At 34.5% G+C, this 20771-nt stretch overlaps 2 protein-coding genes across 2 annotated transcripts in view; one reads left to right on the forward strand and one right to left on the reverse strand.

Moving 5' to 3' along the window:
- The window catches only part of LOC138320831 (collagen alpha-1(I) chain-like), a 32017-nt gene extending 22453 nt beyond the window's left edge, over positions 1-9564 (forward strand). The window contains exons 22-30 of the mRNA XM_069264084.1: positions 302-334; positions 813-848; positions 1241-1282; positions 5855-5974; positions 6269-6319; positions 6845-7015; positions 8581-8742; positions 8934-8988; positions 9355-9564. Of these exons, the coding sequence (XP_069120185.1) occupies positions 302-334; positions 813-848; positions 1241-1282; positions 5855-5974; positions 6269-6319; positions 6845-7015; positions 8581-8742; positions 8934-8965 (647 nt within the window). The 3' untranslated portion in view covers positions 8966-8988; positions 9355-9564. The remainder of the gene's footprint in view (positions 1-301; positions 335-812; positions 849-1240; positions 1283-5854; positions 5975-6268; positions 6320-6844; positions 7016-8580; positions 8743-8933; positions 8989-9354) is intronic.
- Positions 9565-10929: 1365 nt separating this feature from the next.
- The window catches only part of LOC138320832 (mucin-19-like), a 33731-nt gene continuing 23889 nt past the window's right edge, over positions 10930-20771 (reverse strand). Inside the window, exons 11-16 of the mRNA XM_069264085.1 lie at positions 20602-20667; positions 17846-17992; positions 17047-17070; positions 12794-13771; positions 12324-12583; positions 10930-11744 (exon numbers count right to left, since the gene is read on the reverse strand). Of these exons, the coding sequence (XP_069120186.1) occupies positions 12324-12583; positions 12794-13771; positions 17047-17070; positions 17846-17992; positions 20602-20667 (1475 nt within the window). The 3' untranslated portion in view covers positions 10930-11744. The remainder of the gene's footprint in view (positions 11745-12323; positions 12584-12793; positions 13772-17046; positions 17071-17845; positions 17993-20601; positions 20668-20771) is intronic.

The raw sequence follows: 20771 nt of genomic DNA on the forward strand, positions 1-20771 counted from the left end.
ATAATATGTCTTCATGGCTATGTTTATATAATTCACTTTTTTAGATTTAACGCATTAAGGATATTTGTCGTGTATCTGTGTGTATGTACAGGTTTTAGCGTTTGATGGTTGTACAATGTAATAGTATTAATCATGTATCCTGTGTACAATGAGCTGCTGAATATAAACGTATATCATTGTAAAAACTGTTTTCATGAACCGTTGTTCATACATTTCTACATCACTATTATATACTGTTAGAGTGCACAGACACAATTGCCCCACTGTTATTTTAGTCATTACTGTTTCTAATTGTCTATAGATTCACCACCCGTTCAAGTCCCGTCTTTCCCAGGTATGGTTGTTAAATTAATCTTATAAAGTAAAACTCTAAACGAAAATTACGTAAAATCTCGTTTGTATTATCATAAGTTTCTTTGATGAGTGTTTTTAGTGATCTCTCGCTTTAAACTGAAGCTAACGATAGATGAAAACTAAAAAACGATGATATAACTATGATTCCACACACATGGAAGGCAATGTTCTGTCGTGTAAGGATCAGAAATTTTGACATAAGAAAATAAATGTCCATGATGAAATCAACTTCATGTTTGGATTCATATAATAATATCCTTAAACATAATTTGTGTTTCTGACGTTTTTTATCGTTCTTTGGATTTTATCAATGTAATGCTCAATTTTCTTTTCTGCGATTTTAAAATGAATTGTAGTAGGGTATTACATTGACTTATAATACCATTAGCCTCCTAATTGATCTGAGATCACATTAACATTGGACCATTAGTAACAGTGTACATGTATATGATTTGTAGGATTAAATCTACCTGGTGCAGCTTCTCCCAACGGAGGTAAGTAAAGGATAACTTAGACATGGTAGATATGGTATATGGTGACTTTCTTGAAATTTTGAATAAAAACAACTTGAAAACACGCAAGGTTATCAAATTTCCGTCACTACTTATTTCATGTAATCAAAAGTTAATATTAACATGACTTATGACGGATCACTCAGCGTATACCTTATTCTTAGAAATAATAAATGAATAATTTATTTATAACAAATACATCAAAGGAATTTTCTATAGTAATTTAAAAAAAAGATTGAAAAAGTAACAAGTTTAAATATTGATATTTGATATTGATTAATAATTTGATATTAAGTTCACATGCATATCGGATGTCCTTATATATATATATACGCTTACTCATACTTAAGTCATTATTATACTTTTACTTGTAGGTTTTCCTATTGCTGACGCAGGACCTATTCCTCAGCCACCAGGTACGTCGAGTTGTCTGTATACAATACTTGTGGTTTTTTAATGTCCTTATATATTTGTTATACGATCTACATTACAATTATTAGGAATAAATTATTTTCAGAAGAGTACCCGCACCACGTGACTATAGATACTTCAGGATCTACCTGTGTCTCAGTTCATTTGTTTTGGTACCTCAAGCATAAAATGCATAACAGCAATTAAATAATGTATATAAAATAGTACAATAATGTATCTTATATAATGGAATACCTGTTGAATAGAAAGGTAAGTATAAGTATACAATACTATAAGTATACAATACGTTGTGATATCCAAGAGGTGTATGGTGTTTACTAGGTATGTTTCTGGGCAGTAGAGCCGGATTTCTGGACAGTCCACCTGGTAAGGCCACACTACATTCTAGCAAATTGTTTTAATTTCTAGTTAATTATAGAGCCGATATAGTTATTGGTGTTCTAAGTATTAGAAAGATGGAGCTATCCAATAGAATAGTTATAGTATATTATAGTCTCGCTTTGAAAAAATGAATTGGTAGGTTCTGGCCCATATATACATTACCTGGTATGCACATTTGATACTTACATAAATATTATTACAAAGTCTGTATCTGACTTCGCGAAAAGACACATTCACCATTCAACGAAATCGCCGTAAAGTAGCTGTTTTCGAACTTCCTAACTGAACTAAATCATTAACCGGGAAAGTATTTCTATAGAACATAAGTACCCCATAAACTGTAAAAGTGTTGTGGACATGTCACGGTCATCATGATATATTTGTTCACAAAGTCCGGAGGGATCAACATATCGATAAATGTTACGGAAAAGTTTAATGTTAAACTGAGGAAAGAAGAAAAAATGAAGCATGGTTTTCTTTAGTTTCTGGTGCTTTCTTTGGTACTTTCATCTTATTTTCATAACTTATATGATGCATGTATTGTAGTTTTTTTTTTCTCTATCGGTGGTGTTTTATTATGTGTCTTGGTTTTCTTTTTCTTGTTTAACCTATACATCTTTCTCAATAGAACCAGTTCAATGTTTTTGGAATAGATTTCCTATCTTTACTGTTTATAAAGATGTTGAATTGCTAATTACTCAACCATCAAGATAGATAATTAAAAAAATAGCTAGACGATTTATTTAGAAAATTATCTTATAGTAACTATTCGTTTTTAAAGATGCTCCACCGCTGACAAATGGTATTTTTTCACTATAAAAAACAGGAGCAGACGATTTAGTATTCTTCTTCAGTTACAAAAGTTACTTACTTTACACCATTACCACTATTGAAAAGTTTGAGCTTCTAATTTTACTTCAAGTTGAAAATATGAAAAATAATTAATTGCATCCCGGAGAAATATTCCTTGACACTATATCCTATAGGAATGGAGTACTGATTGCGCATGCACCAAAGGCGAAATAAATTATTTTATACTATTTTTTGTGTTAATTAGGCATATATATATACGATAAACACCAATTATTGTTCAAATGATTAATATCATTTATGTTCTGTCGGCAGTAGAGCATCTTTAAGGTTATTAATTTACTTTTATTTTATAGAAAATATTATTCATTAGTGTCGTTTTAATCCGTCTGTCTACAATTTGCGTATTTACAATAATAGCCTTAATAAGACATTCTTAATATATAACATTAATTGAACGTTTACAGTAAAAACCTTCATAAATAATGATTAACACTGTTATTTTCCTTGCCTTTTCATTGTTATTTACAGTTCTGTTCTTTTTCCTAATTCTATTTACAGTATAACTTGTCTAAACCGCATATCAGTGAGACTGTTAATCTGACCTATATAGTCAGGGTTCTGATTATACAGGTTCTAATTACTATAGATAAAGAAGTTAAACTACGCTAGAATAGGCAAAATTCCGTATTTGACAATGTCCGGTTTTGACAGGTTATACTGTACTTTTATTCTGAATCTTTCTATGTCAGCATGTTCTAACCTTTTCCTCAGGTGTTGGTACTGGAGAACCAGTGTCAAACATAACACCTCCACCTCCATCCTCGTCTGATTTCTCTGCTCCTATGCCATCTGAACCTGACGCAATGCTCGGCATTGGAGGAACGCCGCCTGGGTTCCCTCCCCTGGATCTGGGTGGTTTTCCCAGTCTCGACACTTCTGCACCGTTTCCCAGTCTGGACTCCGCGGCACCGTTCCCTAATTCAGACTCTGTGCCGATTGTCAGCGACATTCCCAAGGCGTCTCCCACTAATTCTCAGACAGAAAATGTCAATGAATCTCCAGTGGACCCTTTCCCGTTTAATACCGCTGGTAAATAACATGGCTCTGTGTGACGTACTGTCTTTGCACTACAAATCTAGCTGTCACAAGGTGGCAACTGTCGCAATACACCGATGTATTAGCTCGGAATTCATGTGCTTGTACAATTTTGTATCGAAATCGCATAAAATATTCCAAACAATAATATTGTGTTGTGTTTTGTTCTGTGGTGCCGTTGCTACGACAGTTACTAATACATTTACTAAGTAAGCAGTATACTAAGCATGCATTTTAAACGTGTTTGAACAAATATTCCGTATGATTGGATCAGAAAATCTTAATCAAGTGGTAAAAATGAGGGCAATCTGTGTGGTAACTTATTTGAATCGTGTGACAATTCGAAAGGAAACAAACCTAAAAAAATTATTTCTAATTCAGATTTTACGACAAGGCATGTGGATTGTTTTTAAATACTCCTATCATAACTACAATGATCACCTTTTCTATGTAAAGACAAATTATTCCTATTATCCAAAGAACTTTCTTTCTTTCGTTTTCTTGATTTTTTTCGATTATATTTTCTTCTATCTCTTTACATTTCCCTTAGTGTGTAGTGCAGGAAGAAATCGCGTATCCTACGATTGAGAATATTTTACTGCAGTGATCTGAAATGCATGCTGAAGACAGCGTAACTGTTATCAAAGAATGCTGTGTGTAATAAAACGTATCTTATATGTTTATCAATTATTGTCATGTGAAGGATTGTGTATTGACAGGCATGTTGGCTATTGTCGTGAGATGTATTTGACAATGTGTATACTGAAGCTTGGCATTCATGTACCGTTTATTACTAATTAGCTGTATATTTTGGAGACCTGAATAATTTTTTGAAGATGGTTTATCTAAAGTGTACTATAACAGATTTCTGTAATCAAAGTTTTGCTTCCTTCAAATATTTATTTTCTTTTAGCATTTCTTTGCCTTTACAATGATTCAGTAGAAAAAATCCAGTTAATGACGTTAGCTTGAAGTTCAAATTATACATAAACAAGTTTGTTATAAATAATCAACTTGTTTTAGTGAATCAGGTCCTTAAGTTATATTTTAATTGGTATTGCACGAGAAATAGTTACTGAACGTCGTATTTTACTCCAGTGATGTGACATTTTCAGTACAGGATGGCCGTCGCAGGCACACTCAAAATTTAGCACGCTCTTTTAACGTGGGGTCCTGATTATTAGGGCAATCTTAAATTTTTTCAACCACTACATTTCACTATTCACGTGTATACAGAATGAACGCTAAATGCGCTAAAATTAATACACTTACAATAATATCAAAGAGCAATATCTAGCACAGAATATAATAAGATATACGAGCAAATTTCCATAATGGATTTTCGTAATTGATGAATATCTTTAATGGAACTTCTAACTGCATTCCGGAATACGTTTCCTAAACCAAAAACTGTTATTGGCAGTAACTGACTGTCGGTATGTCAGTTTTGTGAGTTGATTACATGTCGAGTATAATATAGTTTCCTAACATCCTCAGTAATATGTAGGCGATATGAATAACTAAGAGTGTCAATAAGTGTATGGTGTGGTGGAGATTCAAGCGTCTATGACACTAGTAGAGTGATGATAATATAATAATAAGCGAGAATAAAGTTAGTATGAAATGTAATCAGGTTGTTATATATGTTCCTTTAAGTAGTTAGTAAGACATATAATCCTAATTGCTATAAAGTTCCATTCAGTAGTTAGTAAAAAAATGTAAACCTGGTTGCAATATACGTTCCTTTCGGTAGTTAGTAAGAAATTTAATCCTAATTACCATATACGCTCCTTTCAGCAGTTAGTGAGAAATGTAATCCTGGTTGCTATATACGTTCCTTCCAGTAGTTAGTGAGAAATATAATCCTGGTTGCTATATACGTTCCTTCCAGTAGTTAGTGAGAAATATAATCCTGGTTGCTATATACGTTCCTTCCAGTAGTTAATGAGAAATGTAATCCTGGTTGCTATATACGTTCCTTCCAGTAGTTAGTGAGAAATGTAATCCTAGTTGCCATATACGTTCCTTCCAGTAGTTAATGAGAAATGTAATCCTGGTTGCTATATACGTTCCTTCCAGTAGTTAGTGAGAAATGTAATCCTAGTTGCCATATATGTTCCTTCCAGTAGTTAATGAGAAATGTAATCCTGGTTGCTATATACGTTCCTTCCAGTAGTTAGTGAAAAATGTAATCCTAGTTGCCATATACGTTCCTTCCAGTAGTTAATGAGAAATGTAATCCTGGTTGCTATATATGTTCCTTCCAGGCCCTTTCCCCGGTCCTCTCCCTCCCCCTTCCCCTCCGCCGGTGATGCCTTTCCAAGAAGTACCGACCTCTGAACAGCTCGGAATTGACCAGCCACTCATTCGACCGCCGCCTGGTTCAAGTAGTATATTTTTATTGCTACAATTATCAGCGTTTGACTTTTAAATGATTCTTGTTAACTGTAAATTACTTTAAGTTCATAATCTAATATTAGTATGAAATCTACTTTAGATCTCGTAATATTATTGTCTTACATGGAGTGAGTTTTTGATATTGAAGAATTAATGAAGATAAAAGATCGAATAAATGATTTTGTTCTATTGCTCCTTACATTATTTTTGAGATGTGTATTTATAATACTCCGCTGTCGTTTGCTAAATTGTTTTGAAAACATTACACATTTATTTGATTCTAGGAAGCGTGTTTAGTGACACCGGAAGTATAGGAATTATACCCCCTAGTACAGGTAATGTTAATTTATATGTCTGTGACTTAGTAGAGTTATTGATGGTAATTCATTCAATGGATTCCATTCATCCTTTCATTCATTCATTGGATGCCAATATTTAATCGATGTATATAGTGTATTTTTATTCATTCATCTATTCATTGTTAATTACTTGTTGCATCAATTTGCGTTATTCAATAGATTATTTCTTGATTGATGATTTCAATCCTGATAATTGGTTCATTAGACACTACATAAAGTTGCTGTTGGTTTGTAGCTGTCTGTCCCTCTAAGCCCACGACTAAGGTTTTCACCCATCACCATGAACCAATATCTTTATACCTTCCAGGTCTAATATGTATGGTATACATTAAAGTTACATGTGATATAACAGAGGCGTCTGTTTGCAGCTGTCTGTCCCTCTGAACCCTTACCTATTGTGGACATACCTCCTCAGGAACCCCTACCTTTAGACCTTTCAGGTCTATTTTAAATATACTAGATTAAAGTTACATGTGCTATAACAGTGGCGTTTGTTTGCAGCTGTCCGTCCCTCTGGACCCTCACCTATTGTGGACATCCCTCTTCAGGATCCCCTACCTCTAGACCCTCCAGGTGCTATAGACGTATTAGGAGAACCAGTAGTGGAAGCTCAAACTCAAACCGTCGTTCCAACTGCGCCACAACTCCCAACACAACCTACCAATAATCAAGGTAAGATAAAGATGCTTCACCGCTGACAGATGGTATTTTTTCTCTATCAAAAACAGGAGCAGACGAATTAGTAATTTTCTTCAGTTACAACAGTTACTTTCTTTGCACCATTACCACCATTGAAAAGTTTGAGCTTCTAATTTTACTTCTATATAAAAATGATAATTTGCGTCCAAAAGAAAAGTCCATGGAACTTTATATGGAATGAAATATTAATTGCAAATCCACCAAAAGCAAAACAAATTATTTTATATAATTTTTTTATGTTGATTAGACATAAATTTACATGATTAAACACCATCTGTTCTTCAAATGATGAGCGATGAAAACAACCATGTCCACCCTTTGAACTTTTCTGAAATGGCCATAAAGCCAGAAAAAAACCGGATGTTCCAAATAGCATACAACATGTAGATCACCCTAAAGTATGTTCATGCAAAATATCTTTCTTATCTTATCACGTAGTGACGTAAAACGGTCAAAAGTGATACTCATGTTATCAGCAGTTTGGTGACTATCTTATTAGAATGGATTATAACGCTAAATATAGTTGGTGACATCTTATAGATTATATGAATTAAAACATTGAGCAGGTGGGAAGAAAAGAAAAGGAGGTGAGAGAATGATGATGGCTGTACTCGACCTTACAAATGCTAACAATGCAAACTTAAACGCCATGATCAAGGCTTTACAAAATCTTGTGAAGAAGCCCGTCCGTGAGTAACGTCGGTAATGTGTCACTGTTGTTTGTGTCATCAATTAATGTGTACACATAAAGCTATGACGTTACGTATCGAAGGGCTGTTTGTAACAACAATGTCGTTTTTATATCGATACTTGTTTCGTTAATCACCTGGTACGCCTGTATCTGTGACGTCAAGTATTAATGATTGGCGGACTAACATATATGTTGTGTAACATTATTGTCTGTAGCAAAACCAGCCTGTGGCATTGTGTGTCTACATGTCCGTCTACGTCAAATAAAATATTACCTGTCTAAGCACTACATACAATATGACAATGCTGATTGTTTTGTAACCTCACTATTGGTGTTTTATAATACGTGTTCATCGTTATGAAGATCTTGTGTGCTGTATTTATGTTTTGTCAAAATTAAGTTCCATTTTCGAAACATACATTTATCATATATTGTCTTAAAAAGATTTACAACTTTTTGATTGGTACACCTTTGAATTTCAATTATTCCATTATCTAAATAATTTTGTTCGAATGGAAATACAAACAAATTGCATTGCCGAAAAATAGATGTTTCAAAATATTTAATTGGAATATTTGATTGAAAAATATTAAACAAGAAATTTTGTTTAGAACTGATTCAGCATGATGATACACTTAATTTTCAATAGTAAAAATAATCACAAACTTAAAACGGTGTTCTATGCTCGTCATAAAATAAAATGTACGGATTGATCATCAAGTCAGAGTTTACTTCAGCAGCGTTGGATTTGAGATAAATCGTACTTTAGAGTATAGCTGAACTATCATAAACACTTCTTCAATAATATTGTCACATCAGAATGTTGATTTTCCCATACTTATTTCAGTTGCAGAGGTGGTTGACCCTTTCCCTGGTTTGAGTTTCCCGTCCGGCCCTAGTCTACTCGGAAATCCTTCCTTCCGAACAAACATTCCTAATCCCTCGGATGCTATTATTCAGCTAACAGATATCCCTAATCCACCAGATGCCATTCTTCAAGGATTACCAGGTAAATCCGAATCCCGGTATGAAGTCCCACGTGTCCAAGCTTCTCATTTGATTATTAAATGTGAACAAATATTAGTTCACGAAAAGTGTAGGAGTTCTTATGATTAATCCAATTTTTTGGACTTGCACTTCCTGAGTTCAACTTTAATCAACACGTGTTGTAACTTAACTTGAATACTCATTTCGTTTCAGCTGATGAATTTGCTCAGCCTTTAACAGTATAGTTTTGCCGAGCTGATTATACAAGGTAATGTTCTTTCGTATATTGTATATTTACATATGTTAGAGATAATAATATTTTAGCGTTTTCGAGCCAAAATACAGATATAATGATTGAGTGATTATATTTACTGTTTATGGTTGTCATAGCTGTTGTCGTGATTTCGGTGAATTAATTTTTAAGCTAATATGTTCATGTTTTCTGCTATACTTTGATTGCGAAAATATCAGTACGTTTGTAGTATTCCTGCCTATTTCAACATGTCAAATATTTGTAATAAATAACACGGACATTTTTTAATCAATATTTTTATTCGAACTTGCTAGAACTTATATTTCATTTGTTTAATTTTATCGAGGTATGTTTGTAATCAGCGAGTCTGTTGTTTTCCAGATGCAGGTGAAGTGAAGATCGTTTTACGCATAAGCAGACATTTCGTTGCTCTTTATGTCTGCAGACGAGATACTACCACTAAATAGTATCTCACAATTTGAATGTAATGCTTATAAACTGTAATTTTAACATGTTATTTCATTTGTCATGTCTCTTCGATCGTTTGTTATATGTGATGCTTGATTTTTGAATTAAATCATTATTGAAATATGTATAGCTTTAATTTTAATATTTTGTGTCGCTTGTAACCAGATCGGGGATAGGAATATATTTCCGGCAATTTTGTCAACATTAAGGTTCTGTACTAGATATTTCTGACACAGTGAATTAGCCAGTCCTTTTACCCTGACAGCTCGTGATACTGAACGGAGCGATATAGAGTATGTTAGAGGTAACAGTGTCACAATTGAGACTAAACAATTCCGAAAGAGTAAACTTTTATTGATTTATGGATGATTCTGACATACTTAAATTATGGCCTTACTCAAAACCCTTACTGAGAATCTATGTTGACGACGGCACTACAAGACAGACTTTTAGGCTTTAAACACCATGCATGACATAATATATGCTTTATAGTAATTGGTGTTTGCATTATACATCAATATGATGGGATTATATTATTTTTTAGAAAAATATGCATACCTGGATAAATAAAAGACAATGTAATAGGGTCAATTGATGACAAAGTATCGAGGCTAGGACAATTTAACATCAACTTCTTGTCTTGATGTTAACTTAAGATATTACTCTGATTTTTTTTATTTCTGGTGGGTGATAATCGTGTTTTTCATTTATTATAGAACAATATTTGTGATGTGGTTATATATATCCATGTCTGTCTTATTTGTTACGTGATTTAGAAGAATATTGAAAAACAATCCTGTTGTAAATAATGCAGAGACAGGACTGAATTCATAAGTTTTTGATGAAAATCAAAGAAATGTTGAATTTCGCTAGGGGGTCCCATTTAGTCAAAGTTAGTCGACATGGTAACGTTGTTCCCGAGAGCTTCCTGTGACTACCGTAACTACATAACGTCTGTCCGAACTCTTGCGAGAACGGTTCCTGAACTTTCCGATCTTCGTTCAGCAATTATCGTAACTTCTATGGCGAACAGTTTAAAATGAAGGCATGTTTGCAAGTATCGACTTCCAACAACTGCTGTACCAGTTATCAAGAAATCAATATAAATATTCTTTGATATGACTTAATTTCAACTACATATACAGGCAATAACAATATCGGGGTCGAATATAACTGGACTCTATGTGGTAACGTATAGTGTGGCTTTTATGGTATCAGTTATGATCGAGATTCCATGTGGATCCATTAAATTTCTAGTCACTTGACATTTGATAGCGTTTGAATCAGTTTCGTTCAAACTCGGTCAGTTGATGTAAACTATGAATGTCTATAATTTACACGCCACATGCTTTAGTAACGACTACCATGGGAAATTATTGAAATGAACATTCGTTTGCCATGATTTACTCAAATAAGGGGTAGCGGGTGTCAAGTTCGTCATTGGATTACAGTTTTGACTAAAACATAACTAGAAAAACCCCATTTAATTAAGTCAATTTTAATTATATCAAAATACAGTATTAAATATGGAATATGACATATACAATTAAGAACACATAACATAAGGCCTAACAGTGTTCAGATGAAATGATGATTTATAATAGTTACATGGCCTTAACAAATATATATCTACAAGACAATGAAACAAAAATACTAAAAACTAGAAATTCATATGTGTCATAATATCGTACAACCGGTTTCACTGGGTATTTACGCGGATAAGCCTTTTCTTGATAATAATTAAATTTATTTTCGTGGTTTTGCTTTCAAGATATATGTGTCAATCATGTCTCAATATTTTGCGAATCATAGCAATGTCACGCTGAATCATGAAAATATTCCGCGAAATCAACCAGTTGTACGGTATTATATAGCTGATATTGGTTTTATTTGTAGTGCTTTGTTGTAATTTGCTTCTGCCTTAGTTTTATATTTCACGTATTATGCATAATTATTTCTTTAATTATCAAGAATTATATTCGCTATATATCAATAGTATTGCTATCCATTTGTACACAGAAAAAAGGATATATACCTATTATTTAGTTTAAATGATATTATATCATCTCAAGCAACTTGGATTATTTACGACCATCTTTGTCTTATAATCATCAATAAGGCGCTATGAAATACGCATTATGAATTAATCTAATGCTAACCCTAACTAAGAAATCTGAAAATATATTTTGTTTTAAAAAGCTATCCCAAGTCTTTCCTTTCTCTATGACTCTGCTTTTTGAGGATGATACAGACAGTTTAAAGTAATGGTAACCTCTTTAAGTTTGAACAGACACCGGTACCGCCTGAAAATAAATATAAAAACAGCTATAAATAACATTTTTCATTTGTAAGTTGAATCATTTTTAGTGTATCGCACAAAATGGTAAACAATGACAAACAGAAAGTTCTATTCGTGGTATGTTAGACACACAAGCTTTACTAACCGCTATGGAAAAAAGCTTTCCCCATTGAAATGATTTGACAGTCGTATAATGTGTCTTCTGTAAACCATACTCACAGATACATTTACCGTTACATTGTATTGCCGTATTGTTAGTGTATGACTTGGTCACCTTAACGCATTGTTTGTTTTTAGGTTTGTTAATTCGTTCTGTTAAATGCCATGGCCAGTTAAGGCTGTCAGGTTAAGGAGTAGAAGGGACGTCGGAGTACGTAACTCGAAAACGAAACCCAAAGTTGAGGGCTAGTGGAAATAATTCGAAACAAATTGACCACTTGGCCACCGCGTTTCCTTCAACAATTTTGAAAACAATGCCGATAATGGAATAAACAGTATATATACATTGGTCGTCATACTTTTTCATTAGCCGCTTATAATGAAATTAATATGCATTATAAAATAAATGTTAATAAATCGGTACCTATCTAGCTGATGACGCCTGTACAGGAATTGGGACAGCGAAAGGTTCGTCGCTGAGGATGGTTACCGGGCCCTCCCCCGGTATGTTACTGTCAGCTGACACAGTGTTGATAACCTGAACAGGAGTGACGGGCGGTAATGAATCTCCAGCGACAGAAACTCCCTGTGATACACTTCCGTCCTGCAGATTTGTTGATGAGAGAAGTCCAGCTTGCAGAGCAGTAACTCCAAGATTTGGATCATTACTTGCCAGTGAAATAGCTTAAACAAAAGAACAATTCATTTAATAACTCTTTAAAGAGTGCATGTAAAACATAAAGTCCACAGAATATATTCCCCTAAAGATATACGAATTTGTCAGTTTTTGTTAACAAATTATTTTACTTGATAACCAATCATATTCCAGAATCTGTAACATGTATATCGTAAATGTTTTACAGGCAGTAGCACTTCCTTAGTAATTTGACTCACAAGCTGATAGTTCCCTGACGAACTTCCTCATGTCATCGATATTTGCTCGTGATGTCAGTGGAACAATAGCAAAGATAGGTCCTCTTGTCTGTGTTGCCTGCTCCGAAGCAGATGATGTTAAATCTGTCGATATTGAACGCTGTAACGCTCCCAGAGTACTTCCAATCGGTCTTGCTTGGCTTCCAGTATTTATACCAACTTGCGAAGAAGCTGCGGTCGCCCTAGCAGCCTGAGCAATTGCTGCTGCTCTTTCTGCCTGAGCGTTTGCAACTGCGGCTGCTGCTCTTTCCGCTTGTGCAGCTGCGATAGCTGCTGATGACCTTTCTGCTTGAGAATTTGCAATATTAGTTGCTGCCCTTCCTGCCTGAGAAGCTGCAATATTAGCTGCTGCTCTTTCAGCCTGAATAGCTGCAATATTAGCTGCTGCTCTTTCAGCCTGAATAGCTGCAATATTAGCTGCTGTCCTTTCAGCCTGAATAGCTGCAAAATTAGCTGCAGCCCTTTCAGCCTGAGTAGCTGCAATATTAGTTGCTGTTCTTCCAGCTTGAGAAGCTGCAATATTAGCTGCTGCTCTTCCAGCTTGAGAAGCTGCAATATTAGCTGCTGCCCTCTCTGCCTGAGTAGCTGCAATATTAGTCGCTGCTCTTCCGGCTTGAGTAGCTGCAATATTAGCTGCCACTCTTCCAGGCTGAGTAGCTGCAACATTAACTGCTGCTCTTCCAGCCTGTGTAGCTGCAATATTAGCTGCTGCTGACCATTCAGCAGGGCCGGCCGCTACTGCATTCCTTGCAGTTTGTGAACCTCCAAAACCAAATCCATTGGAAGCAGCGGCGGCGGCGGCACTGATAGCTAGTTGATTCCTGCGAGCGTTGAGAATGGCCAGACGTTGCTGTGCTGCCTCCGCTCTCGCAGATTCTTGTGCTGCTAACGTAGCCACAGAGGATTGGGATGACTGTAGTGTTGCTGCTGGCATGAACACTGTAACAAAAATAAACATTAAATAATTACGACGGCAATGAAACACACAAAAAAATCACTACAATGAACAAGATTTGGTTGAAAGTCAAGGTCAACAAATTGTTTGGACAATCAAACATGTAATTCATGTGACAAATCAGCGATGATTGAGCTGAATATTTGGTTGTAATTTTTTATTTTTTTTTTATTTTGAATATCTCCATCATTTTTCACCAAATAAACATTAAAATTGCAAATCTGGTATTCTCTCCCGGGAGACCCTTTTCAGGCAAAAATAGATATGAAATTATATTTTGACATTTTCTTGTCACAGACACCACATGACATTATTGTGACATTAAAAAACAAATAGCCATGTGGACCTACCAGGATCACTTAGTATAGTTTGGACATATTATAATAAAAAGATTTTGAACCGTTTGGGATTTTTAATGTGCGACCTAGACCTTGACAGCAAGTGCTAGTCTTTAACATGTTCAAATATGAGCGATTTGTCTCGTGTCAAATAACAATTTCGATTTCGGGTTTCCATCCAAATTGAAATTCTCTTAACGCATGAATGAAATACCAAAATTGTTATAAAACATACAGATAAATTTCCTTATTTTTTCAAATATTTATATGTAGATACGTATTTGAATTACTTGGCGTAGCTTTTGCTTTACACGATAATTGATTATTTATTTACTTTTTTAGTTATTGTCAATAAGTTTTACAATGTTATTTTTATTAGTGTGACAATCATGCATTATCGTGAGTGATTTGAAATCAAGCATGCATTATACGAGACTCGTTTGCCTTTGCAAAAAGTGATAAAATATTGTTCAGCGTATTTACATAATTTAAAATGACTTACCTACGGAGGTTAAATATTAGAAGGTACTTGCTATATTCCCATTTGGTATCGCCTTCACACTGCACCATTGAAAAACGAAATGTTTACACTGACGGTAACGAATGGTAGCCATATTAAATTCATTCAATATTCTTCATTTACTTTTGTCTCTCTAATGTGTTCGTCTTTTTAAGTATACTAATATTTGTTTACAGCAAATTTCGTCAATGCAATATTTAACGGAGAATACAAAAAAGGTTTTTTTCTGCTGGGTTTTAGTTATTGCTCGGTAAAGGATGTAAATGTACAAAATGTTCGACTCGTTTCGCTCGAATGTTTAGGAAATGGGTAAGCATGTTTTTTTATATATATGTATTTGATAATGGTTATGATGATATGACGAAAATGATGATGATAAGATGATGATGAAAATGACAATGATAATAATGATAATGATGAAAATAAAAATAATGATAATGATGACAATTATGATGATGTGATGATGATGATAATGTGATTATGGTAATGATAATAATGATGACAACGATAATGATCGATAATGATTGATGTGATGATCGTGATGATAATGATGATAATGACGACGACGACGACGATGATGATGATGATAAAGGATGAGGATGCGTGATCAGTGATTCATTGATGCTTAAGTTTTATTTGTACCAAAAATAATTTGAAAAATAAACAATTTCATCAAAATTTCTTATGTTTCGTATCCTATCTAACTACATATATATACATGTATATCATAGTCATATAATCAAATAACATTTCTTGTTACGTTGAAGTTTCAAGAAGGTGATGACTATTTGACTATTAGGGGACTTCGTAAACTATATCGATGGATTCATATTCAGTGTATTGGTTGATATCAAAGGATTAGTGTATCGGTACATGGGTGCAACAACGCTATACTTAATCAGTGTAAACACAATTATTATATACACACATTGTATGGGGGAGATTACTGTCATAGGGTCTGGCCTTACACAGATCTTCTAATCCTATAACAACATGTATTTTTTAAAGAAATTAATCTTTTTAATTACATATCGGTTTTTTTTCTAGAACACAAATGTATTCCATGAATATAATCTTTAGCAAAACACGTATTTATGATATATGTAAGTATAACAATTAATATTTTCCACATTTGTACTTTATATAGTTATCTTTTTAGTGGGTAGATATTACGTCATAATTTTATGTACGAAAATCACGTCACGTTCTTAAAGGATATGACATTTTGCTTACAAATATATGACGTCATGTTCAATCGAGGTCTCCTCGCTTGCTGCTCAGATAACTCTTTAATGTGCATATACTGTTCTGTGTACTTATTTGAATGCAGCTGTTGAAAATTAATACAATTAACTATGTTTTATATTAGAGTTGTCAGCTCGACGTAACTTAAAGAAAAATACATATATTACTTAATATTAGTATTATAAGTTGTTAGGTCTTATGTACATGTAATATGGTGTACATCTACATAAAAATACATTTTAGTTCAGTCCCCGTTTACTGTAAATAGAAAACAAGAAAAACTTGCGAATACTCTATGAATTTAAACCTAAAATCCACAGTACAACAGTAGAAAACATAACACTACGCGTATATATAACTAACAAACAATATCGGTATGGTTGTTTCTAAATTTATTCATCTAAAAATTAACATTTCAACATAGATCCTTCAGATCGAAGTAATAAACGTTATGTAAAAAGACCATTTATACATTGAACATGCTTAGTTATAGTTATTGTTATAGTAAACCTATTTTCCTTACGCAGAATTACCTCCCCTGAATAGCATATATCATTTATAAAACAATACCAGGGGAGGTTAATGTGCACAAGACAAGGCTTTGTAACACGCTCAACATTTGCCCTTGGGTATTAAAGCATTTAGAGAATAGTGTGGTGTCATAATTCCACGTAATTGGAATCAGTAATTACAATAATTAGTTATCTTCCTATCTTATAGAGGAACTCTAGTAAAAATAAATTAGTTGTGAATACATATTTAGTCGTTAGTGATAAGCGTTAATAGTATGTGATGGGCTATATGATTATTTTATCTACACATGTCATTGTTAAAAAATTTAATACAAATAAATATCCAGATCATGGAATAAAGAACTGTATGTAACAAATCTCTTACAAAGTAAGAGTTTCCACAAGCTTCACTCAAGCAGCAGGCTAGTGTTCAGGTATTAAATGTGGTACACCGGCGTGTTAGGTCATCAGTAGCACGTGTTAGGTATATACTGTCGTTAATGGTGCAGTGCTGCTATCATGTTAACACTGACAACTGCTGCTGTTATTGTTCACATAACACCGTTATCATTAATAACACTGTTATCCTCCTCTAGTTGTGTTAATAACACTGTTATCATGTCATAGCTGTGTTCTGAGCAGACCTGATGTTCCGGCAGCATCCAGTCCTGCAAAAAAAGCATGATATTATAAATCAGTTTAAGATGGAGACTTATCTGATAGGTAAAGGGTATTCCAAGAAACATATATCAAAGGAATTGACCACTCCGCCATTTGTATGGTCAGCAGGTGTACCTCTGTATGTGCATAGGGGATTGCACATCTGAAAGTACTGCAGAATAATTTTGATTTGTTATAAAATTTCAGTAATTTTCAGATGGTTTGAGTACAATTTTGGAAAGTTTGGTCTGGTTTTATTAGTTTAACGTCCTATTAACAGTCAGTGTCATTTAAGGACATGACAGGTTTATTGGTGGTGGAAGCCGGTGTTCCGACTGGAGGTCCCTCTGCATGTCAACAAAGACAAAAATAATTCCAATCTCCTAACATTTCCTAAAAACTATAAGCATCAACACGTAAATCAACAGTGATGAATCTCGGTTGTCAGGGTCGACCAACAAGTTGACTTACGACAACAGACATAAAAAACGGCAAACATGACTATTATACTACACATATTAATTATCAACTTTTAAAAAGAGTTCTGTTTATAATCCATTTACCTTGTACCACAGCTTTTTATAACCAACTTACCTGATCTGATTCCCGTACTATGCCGTTTATAACCAATATACCTGGTCCTATCATGTATCAAGCTGTTCATAACCAATGGACCTGGTCTGGTCTGTATAAAGCCGTTTATAACCATTTTACCTATTTCTGTTCCTATAATAAGTTTATAAATTTCCTGTTCCTATTCCTGTAATAAGGATATAAGTTTACCTGTTCCTATTCCTGTGCCAAGCGGTGTTGCTCCAAGGCCTTGTCCTATCCCTGTCCCCAGTTGTGTACCTCCTAGTCCTTCTAAGTTAGCTGTAAACTGTGATAAGTCTACCTGGTTCAACGAGAAACCGTCGTTGGCTGTGTTAGCTCCTGTTGAACAAATGTTGGAAATGAAATGAAATTGAAATGAAAGGTTGAAACGTCTATGAACCTAAAGGTAAAAGAACACCCATATGTAAATATAAGCAAAACACCTTCTCAATTTCGCGGCAATCAACTACAGCATTAACATAATGTTTGCAAGTAATCACTTTCGTGGTATAGAACGTTTTATGATTGTTGTTTTTAAATGGTTGAATTTCATCATAAATACAATGCGTATTACTTTTAATGTTAAATCTTCATATTTTGAAAATGATTGTAATATAAAGCGCTAAACTGAAATCAATGGTAATCAAATATGACATCATTAATTAAGTATAGTTTTCCCTTTCACATTTCTTCAATCGATGTGAGTTATTCAAGCGCTTGATTATCAATAACACAAAGCAGCGCTGGTGATTGTTGGCACGCTCTAATAGTGGCGCACTTCTATATTTTTCCATAACTGATATTTTTATGGAACTATTATAGAGTACGTTATAAGCGCAGTTTTAATTCTCCAGTGTGTTTTCAATGGTTTAGATAGCACTCCCGACATTAGAGATTGTTATTGTTTCGGACACTCACTAATCTAAGTGGACGTTCTAACCTGGGTTTCCCTACTGAGTGATATAGCTGAAGAAGCCCACTGAACTGAGATTCGCAGTAGTTTGTGGACTATCTAACCTGGGTCGGATCCCTTCTTAAAGTTATTTTTTCAGACACTAACTGATTAGAGATTTGCTGTAGTTTAGTACACTTTCTAACCTGGGACCCCTACTGGATGTAAGTGTTTTTTAGACACTCCCTGATTTGAGATGTACAGTAGTTTGAGGACTTTCTAACCTGGGTCGGGACCCCTACTGGATTTAATTGCTTCAGACAATCGCTGATTTGAGATGTACAGTAGTCTAGTGGACTTTCGAACCAGCGTCGGGATCCCTACTTGATGTAAGTGTTTGAGACACTCTCTAATTTGCGATGTATAGTAATTTGTGGCCTTTCTAACCTGAGTCGGGACCCCTAATGGATGTAAGTGTTTTTAGACACTCCCTGTTTTGAGATGTTCAGTAGTTTTTGGACTTTCTAACCTGGGTCGGGACCAATACTGGATGTAATTGCTTCAGACAACCGTTGGTTTGAGATGTACAGTAGTCTAGTGGACTTTCGAACCAGTGTCTGGATCCCCACTCGATGTAAGTGTTTAAGACACTCTTTAATTTGCGATGTACAGTAATTTGTTGACTCGGGACCCCTAGTCGATCTAATTGTTATAGACACTCCCTGATTTGAGATGTACAGTAGTTTGTGGACTTTCTAGCCTGGGTCGGGACCCCTACTGGATGTAAGTGTTTTTAGACACTCCCTGATTTGAGATGTACAGTAGTTTGTGGACTTTCTAACCTGGGTCGGGACCCCTACTGGATGTAATTGTTTTAGACACTCCCTGATTTGAGATGTACAGTAGTTTTGTGGACTTTCTAACCTGGGTCGGGACCCCTACTGGATGTAATTGTTTTAGACACTCCCTGATTTGAGATGTACAGTAGTTTTGTGGACTTTCTAACCTGGGTCGGGACCCCTACTGGATGTAATTGTTTCAGACACTTGCTGCTGCTGCTGGCGGGATTGTTGCTGCATTAACTCATCAAGCATAGCCCAATCTACTGTGTTAGTTTGCGCTGAGGATGCTCGCTGCTGTGTAGTACTGGCGGCTGCTGTGAAAAGAATAGCGCAAAGCTGGTATTATTTATACCGCAAATTGGCATCAATAGGCAAAGGCTTGTCAAGTAATGGATAAAAATATATTCAATATCACGTTCAATGTGAAATGTGAAGCAATATACGCAGTATCATTTACAATGCCGTACAAAACGCTTATACATTAATATATGCATAAAGTAAAATAATTTTGATGTATCATGACCGATTTCATTGTGTGTTTTAAAAATCAAATGAATTGTTGAATTAATTCTGGGACTGGAATGACAATCTAAATGACGGAAGATATTGATGACATAGCACTTGTCCAAAATGTAGCACAAATAGTTAATTAAAGTTAAAATGCAGACATATTTAAGCTTTTGGTAGACATTGTATATCAACGTCACAAAATAAGCATGTTGCCCACCAAAACCATAACCTGGAACTATAACCAAAAATGTAAAAGGAACATAGTGTTAGGTGGAGTTTGGAGAAAGAATTGTGTTACGCGAAGCATTGTTATATAGGTAATGTTAACAAACATGCGGATAATACAACATTATAAGATTTTAATGCCAAGAGATCTAGAAATACAATACACAAAAATAAAAAACGCATGAAACAAAACTTTCCTGAACAATATAGCAAATATAACTCAAAGCAAACAATGAATGTCAGTATGAATGTTTATTTTTTGTAAAAAGCAGTAGCGATCGCTGATTCAAATATTTATGTTAGTGCAACTGGATAACTGTAAAACAGAAAAGCATCATGGGCATCAAGCAAAAGCAAATATTTTTTGTACATTCAATCGAGTTGTACCTAGATATACATTAAGTACAACACCAAGCTTTATACAAGCGGGTAGTGAATACACGGCAGTGTGAGCCTTGAATATAGCTAAGGTTTACCAGAAGACATCCAGACCGATTCAGGAACCGTTTGAATGGTCACAGCTCCGTCAAATACTGGAAATCCTGATCAGAGGAAAAATATATATTGAAAAAGAGTGATTTTGTATTTCATGCTATCTGTTTCCCGAAATGGCACACATTACAACTCTTCTTAAAAAAGAGATATT

This window comes from Argopecten irradians, chromosome 4 (assembly GCF_041381155.1).
Source record: "Argopecten irradians isolate NY chromosome 4, Ai_NY, whole genome shotgun sequence".
In the NCBI taxonomy this organism is placed as follows: Eukaryota; Metazoa; Mollusca; class Bivalvia; order Pectinida; family Pectinidae; genus Argopecten; species Argopecten irradians.